The sequence below is a fragment of the Sinocyclocheilus anshuiensis genome, unplaced genomic scaffold, assembly GCF_001515605.1.
Source record: "Sinocyclocheilus anshuiensis isolate Anshui unplaced genomic scaffold, SAMN03320099.WGS_v1.1 scaffold47, whole genome shotgun sequence".
Taxonomy (NCBI): Eukaryota; Metazoa; Chordata; class Actinopteri; order Cypriniformes; family Cyprinidae; genus Sinocyclocheilus; species Sinocyclocheilus anshuiensis.
In genome coordinates this window covers 759,979-766,725 of record NW_015551047.1, presented here as the reverse complement: position 1 = coordinate 766,725, position 6,747 = coordinate 759,979, and the positions used below count along the sequence as shown (strand labels likewise).

At 34.6% G+C, this 6,747-nt stretch overlaps 1 protein-coding gene across 2 annotated transcripts in view; it reads left to right on the top strand.

Moving 5' to 3' along the window:
- Positions 1–6,747, top strand: part of LOC107661833 (glucagon receptor-like) — an 84,759-nt gene that overhangs the window by 52,959 nt on the left and 25,053 nt on the right. For both annotated transcript variants that reach the window (XM_016451607.1, XM_016451606.1), the window contains exons 2-4: positions 4,438–4,592; positions 6,046–6,142; positions 6,386–6,493. In XM_016451607.1, coding sequence (XP_016307093.1) covers positions 4,539–4,592; positions 6,046–6,142; positions 6,386–6,493 — 259 coding nt within the window. In that variant the 5' untranslated portion in view covers positions 4,438–4,538. The remainder of the gene's footprint in view (positions 1–4,437; positions 4,593–6,045; positions 6,143–6,385; positions 6,494–6,747) is intronic.

Sequence of the window (6,747 nt, the reverse complement as noted above, 5' to 3'; positions counted from 1 at the left end):
GTTTATATTTTATATTAGTTCATGTTGCTTTTGTGCAATAGATGAATAACAATTTATTTGTTTTAGATATTTTATGTTTAGATATTTCTATTTTGCGGGAGTCCCGTGAATCATTGTATTCTCCTGCATCCCTCACACACACACAAGTGTCTACCCGCTCGCACCAGCACTCGCCCATCTTGTCCCGCGTGGCACTCTGTTGCGTCGGGTCTCGCGGGAGCAGGTCTCTAATCCACTGGCACTTGACTCGACAGTGCGTGAGCTACATCCTTTTTACAATCTCTAGATTATAAAACACTGCATTCTGTCAGCAATGTAACGCAGCAGTAACGTATAGAGACCTCGGCTTGTAACTATACTCTAATTACTATTTTGAAAATTATAATGCGTTAAATTACTCCGTTACTAAAAAAGTAATCAAATTACAGTAACGCGTTACTAAGTAATGTGTTACTGCCCAACACTGTCCGTTATAGTTACATCAAAAAAGAAACTATTCAGATAACAGTTACATTTTGTAAAAAGTGGGAATACTATCAGAATTACATTTGTTTCATTTAAAATTAAATAAATTTGTATTTTTACATACTAACGATATACTTAGCGCTGCTTCTTCAGTTCCTGGTTCTGTTGACACACATGTTGACTCACGTGAGCCGCCTGCTGGTGCGTGCGCAAATAACACCCGTTTAAAATTATTCTCCTCAAACGCGGGATGAGACGCTGCTACAGTTAATTAATTACGATGCTTCCTTTTTCATGTCTGCAAATTTCACAGTTATTTTGTTTTCAAAGAGGATAAAGGAAATAACATAGTTGTACAGCGTAAGCTGCATGAAGACTCTTGCTTTAACAAAGGTTACTCAACCAACTTGAACATTTGCAGGTACGACTAGCATGAAAATAATCATGTTAGCTAAAGTGTTTGTTAGTGATTTAAAATTCCATGGTGTGCATGACTGCAGTTGTAAGTTTTCTAGCGGAAAATGTAGAAATTAACATGGGAGTCCCCACACCCCGGATCAGTCAATGAAATAAAGAAAGATCATAGCATTTCACATGCATTTCGACATGTAAGCTTATTTTAAAATAGACTAATATGTATATGGTGTACATTTTTTAATGTTGTATATAAACTATATTTATTTTTACGTGTACATGTTAAATAAATAAATAAATAATAATAACAATAAAACTAATACTAAACTGTATAGCCACTAGATGTCTGCATAGCCTTTTATGTAAATATACTTGCTGTAATATCTAGATGGTGAAACGACACGATTTTTTATATTTTCAAATAGTTTTTACTAGTTTTAATTTTAAAGTCATAGTTAAATAAAAGTACTTAGATATTGTTTTTTGACTTATTTACATATGTAACTTGAAGTAATCCAAAAGTAATCAGATTACATTACTTTTATACTGTGGTACTTGGATTACGTTACTGAATACTTTTTTAATGAAGTAATTTGTAACTGTAACGGAATACAGTTTAAAAGTAACCCTTCCAACCCTGATGCCAAAACATGGATGCCTAGTGAGCTACCTTGCTGCTTACTTCATAGGCAGCATATTAGTTGAAACAGAACCTGCATGTATGCAACAATTTGGATCATGTGTTATTTGATAACCAATAACACATCACTGACTTCCTTTCAAATGTATGAAATAATAGTTGTGGTAGAAATGTCACAGAAATGAATGAGAAGTGTTATAAACTGAATGCTATACCTGTCACAAAGTTGTCTATGACTTTTCTTATAAAACAACACATTTTCTCCTTATAAATTCTGAAAATAGATCAATCAAGAAAGAATGTTTAATGGCAAACATTAAGCTGTCGATTAGAGTTGTATGGTAGAATATTATTCCGAAATCCAAATTCATCCCATTTTTAAACTGAGCTTGTTGCAATCCATTATGGGACTGCATCCTACAAGTTATCTTGCCTATGATAAATTAGAGGTTTAAAAAAGGGAAATTCTGTCATCATTTTCTCACCCTCATGTCGTTCCAAACCTATGACTTTCTTTTTCTGTGGAACATAAAAGATATTTTGAGAACTTTCTCAATGTCTTTTATATCCATACAATGGAAGTCAATGGTCATCAAAACCGTTTGGTTACCAACATTGTTCAGAAAATCTTCTTTTATGTTCCACAGAAGCAAGAAATTCATTCAGGTTTAGAACAACATGAGGGTGAGTAAATTATGACAAAAGTTCATTTTTAATATGCAACCTATGTAGGCTACCTTCTAGGATTTAGTTTGTATCTGTACTGTGATCATATCTGTTACCTTCATGTTCTGTTCTAACATCTCTCTCTAAACCATGTGAGTAATTGAGCTGGATGTGTTGTAAGGGCTAGTGTATCCTGTCCGCTGATATCTGCTTCATCACGCAAGCAAGAGCTTGTAGCAAAGACAACGACATGGTCAACAGTCTGTGACCTTCCTTTGCCCAGAGGATTCTGCAGAAAAGTAGGATGATGAACGTGTTGTTTTTATACTGTAGATCAGTAGTCCAAGTCTTAATTGCACTGCAAACATTCTTTGTTCTTGTATGCTATCCTGATTGTTCACATTCAGCAAACAGTGAAATGAGTTTAGGGAGCCAATGAGGCTCACACTGCTTGCCTTATTACTCGACATGATGTTTGCAGCTTTAATCAGTGGAAAAAAACAACATCGGGGGCATTCCAGTTCTCTGTCTTGTTTTGGGAGTAGAGGTGGGGATTGTGACCAAAATACAGTCATGTTACGAGGTTATATTATGCTAACTGTATATATCCATTGCCTAAAATTTAGCCAAAAATATTTTATGCATTGTATAATGATGCAGTAATGCCTATTTTTAATAGTTCATAATTTTTCATTTATATTTACTTTTTTATATTTGTAACAAAGCAAAAGCATGTAGTTCTGTCAGGACCACTATCGTCAAAGATAATTTACAATTAACATACATTTTAGGTTGGGGGTATGGTTCTGTTCTGGGCAACCAACATTAATGATTAATGTAGCAGATATCATCAATGTTCTAAGTGATTATTTTATATATCAACATAATTCAGTGGTCTGACTCAAGAAGAAATATCCAATGCCAAGTCCTGACTGGACGAGAGGAGGAGTTGGGGATGGAGGTGGGTGATTAGCTCCTGAGCAAAGCGATAGCTGCTGAATAATGACTGAAGGGACCTTACAAGGGAATTATGATTGGCATCGTATTCCTATAGGTAGACGTGGATCAGCTGAGTGTCAGCTGATGCGAGCTAGACTAACGTGACCTGCCAGAACTAACGCTACGCTCCATTTTTGTGAATTTTGGGACTTTGGAGCCCCTACAGTAAAGTGAGTGGAACTGACTGTCGTAAATGTATCACTGTTGTAATTACAGAACAAAGACTTTAAAATAGCTTTTGATTTCTAAAAGTTCAAAGTTGTGACATTATTTGGCAACCATAAACAACTGTATAAACCAATATAGTAACAATGTGTCAATATTAAATCGCTTTTATGAAGCTGTCTGCTGTCTTTTTGAAAGAAGTTAATAGGAACATTTTAATTAATCTAGGACCAGTTAAAGGTGACAGTAAAAACATTAATAGTTTTTTTTTTTTTTTTCTGCTGTCTTTTTGAAAGAAGTTAATAGGAACATTTTAATTAATCTAGGACCAGTTAAAGGTGACAGTAAAAACATTAATAGTTTTTTTTTTTTTTTTTCAAATTAATAATGTTTGAGATTTGAAGTTTCTTTCATCAAAGAATCCTGGGGAGGGGGTGGGGAAGACTGAAGCACTTTTTTTATTTTATTTTATTTATTTTATTTTTTTAATTTTTAACAATAATAACAACAACAACAATAATAATAAATGTTTCTTGAGCAGCAAATTATTACTGTACAATATGACTGTTTTTTACTGTATTTTTGATCAAATAAATGCAGCCTTGGTGAGCATGAGAAACAAAAATATGAAACATGAAAAATCTTAGTTACACTTTATTTTAAGGTGTCCTTGTTACAGTGTAATTATACATTTAAGTACTGAGTAATATTAAGTAACTACATGTACTTTCTATATGGTTAGGATTATGATTAGGGTTTGGCTTTGGGTTACTGTAATTATGCATAATTTATTGTTATTATAATAGTAACTACATGAAACGTGTAACAAGGACACCTTAAAATAAAGTGTTACCAATCTTAATATCCCCAAACTTTTCAATGGTAGTGTATGATTTAGTTTTCTGCTTTGTGAGATATTTTTAAAATAGCAACTGGAATATACAATTATATAAATTACATTTCTACCATGTATGTCACCGATTACATGATACGTATTACCATAACGTTCAGCTTTATTTGAGGGTATATTGTGCATTTGGTGTTTGATAATGCGTTGAACTCTTTGACTCTTTCCATCTATGCTTTAGGCTGTGTGGTGATAGCTGAAGCCTTCCTATGAGGTGAGCATATCGGTGTGGACCCCCGGCTCCCCTCCCAGTGCCAGCAGCAGCAGCAGCAGGACTAAGGGATGTCACAAGTATTCCTCCTTCTGACCCTGCTCTGTTTCTCCTCCTGCACCCAGGTCAGAGCTTATTCCCCTTCCTCTCTGTTTCTGTCACTCTCTATTAAGGTGACCAGATGTTTGTGAAAAAATCAGCACAATTACACATGTGCTCATTTTTGTTACTTACCTCTCGATATTCTGAAGAGGAAGCAGCGGTTGTACTTCTTTATATAATACTTACTGTTACCAATATCAGTTTCAATCATTTATTTATAGCAATCAGACCAAAGCCAAAAATGAATTATCTGGACAAATGGTGCTCTGTAACTCCATCAAGACGTGGGCCATGGCTCGTATAATAGGGACTGCCCTGATTTTATCTGGACATCTGCTCACCCTACTGTCTCCCTAACAGGGGCTTGATAGGCCCTGCTTTATGTACTTTATACTTTAGTATACTTTTAAGACGAGTACTTTTTATGGAAGTAATGTACTTTAAAATAATGTACTTAAGTGTGAGCTAAATGTTATTTGCAATTAAATGAAAATGCATTATAGTTTTAAATTATTTTAAATGTAAGTTGAACTTTAGAGTTCTTTATTGACTCACTTAAGCAAGACTGAAGTACATCTTAACATTTCATTTCATTTCATAATTATATCTGTTGTCTTTAAAACATGGTTAAAGTGTGCTGAGTCTGACGAATGTACTCACTAGCATTTATGGTAATAATTGTCATTTATATTGAAACTTGTTTATCATCTATTTAAATATTTTGTATGTATATCATCTATTTAATTACATAATAAACACAAGCACTTTAAATGTTTTTTAGTCAAATTGATGTCAACACATCAAAATAAGTGTATCACTAAAGACAATGAATACATAGCCTACTGATTTAAAATGAACTTAAAAGTAAAATGTTTAATTTGCCATTTTTACAAAGTGCACTTTTTAAAAGTGTGTTTAAGAAACAATCATAAAAGAGTTTGTTTGTGTGTGTGTGTGTGTGTGTGTGTGTGGGTGTGTGTGTGTGTGTGTATATATATATAAACATCAAGCCAGATAAATATATATAAATAAAGCTGAGAACAAATAGAAATGCCACACACGCACCGCTCAGCTCTTTTTCGAGTTGGCTTAGAGTCGGAGCATTATGCAACTCACTGAAAATTAGATTAGCCATTAATTAAGCATATTTATGTGATAAAAAAGAAAAACAAGAACATCACAGAGGTTCATTAATAAAGCCCAGCTTGCAGAAGTTCTGCAGTCGCTGTATTTTATGGTTAGATTTCAATACTCCATCTACACCCAAGGTAAGTGACGCAACACACTGCTTTGTTGTTTGTAATGGGATGTTCACCTCAGTATGAGGCTTATATAATGTATTTTAGTCACTATTTACTTGGGAAAGACCAGCCTTCACATTGTTCTAGCTAACTTATTTTGTGTTTTAAAGAAATTGAATTATAATACTTAATTAATTTAACCTTTTCATGCGGTCTTACTAATTGGCTCTTGCAGGTGTCATCTGCTGCATCCCTCAAAACTTTGATGGCAAGATGGATGATGTACCGAGATGAATGTTTTCTAAATATTAGCAGAGAACCACCGATGCCAGGTGAGTTGTTCAGCATCCTTCCACAAGTAATGGCTGGAGTCGCAGTCACAGCCATGTGTAAGTTCAGTAGAGGTCTTTCATAGACTCTGTCGACAGCCATGATGAAAGTGCACAGTGCTGTTAAGGGATGCATGTTGGAAAACACTGCTGAGACCTCTGATTAGGGGTCATGTCACATACTGATCCTGTCCAGCACTGCAAACAGAGCAGAGGAGACTTTAACATTAATGGTTGTTTTTCTAGGTATTGTGTGCAACAGAACATTTGATAAGTATGCCTGCTGGCCGGATGCACTGCCCAATACTACAGTGAGTGTGGCCTGCCCATGGTACTTGCCCTGGCACAAGGAAGGTAAGACTGCTGGTAATATAACATTCACATTGATAACATTTCTAGGTTATATTTCATCCCGAAATCAAAAGAAAGAAACATATTTTTGGACTGTTAAGATTTATTTACATTGTGAGATTCACTGTAATCAAGGTTTAAAGGAATAGTTCAACCAAACATGAAATTTGCTAAAAAAAAAAATGCAAAAGATGTAGATGAAATTTAGGATCATATCACTTGCTCACCAATGGATCATCTGCAGTGAATGGGTGCCG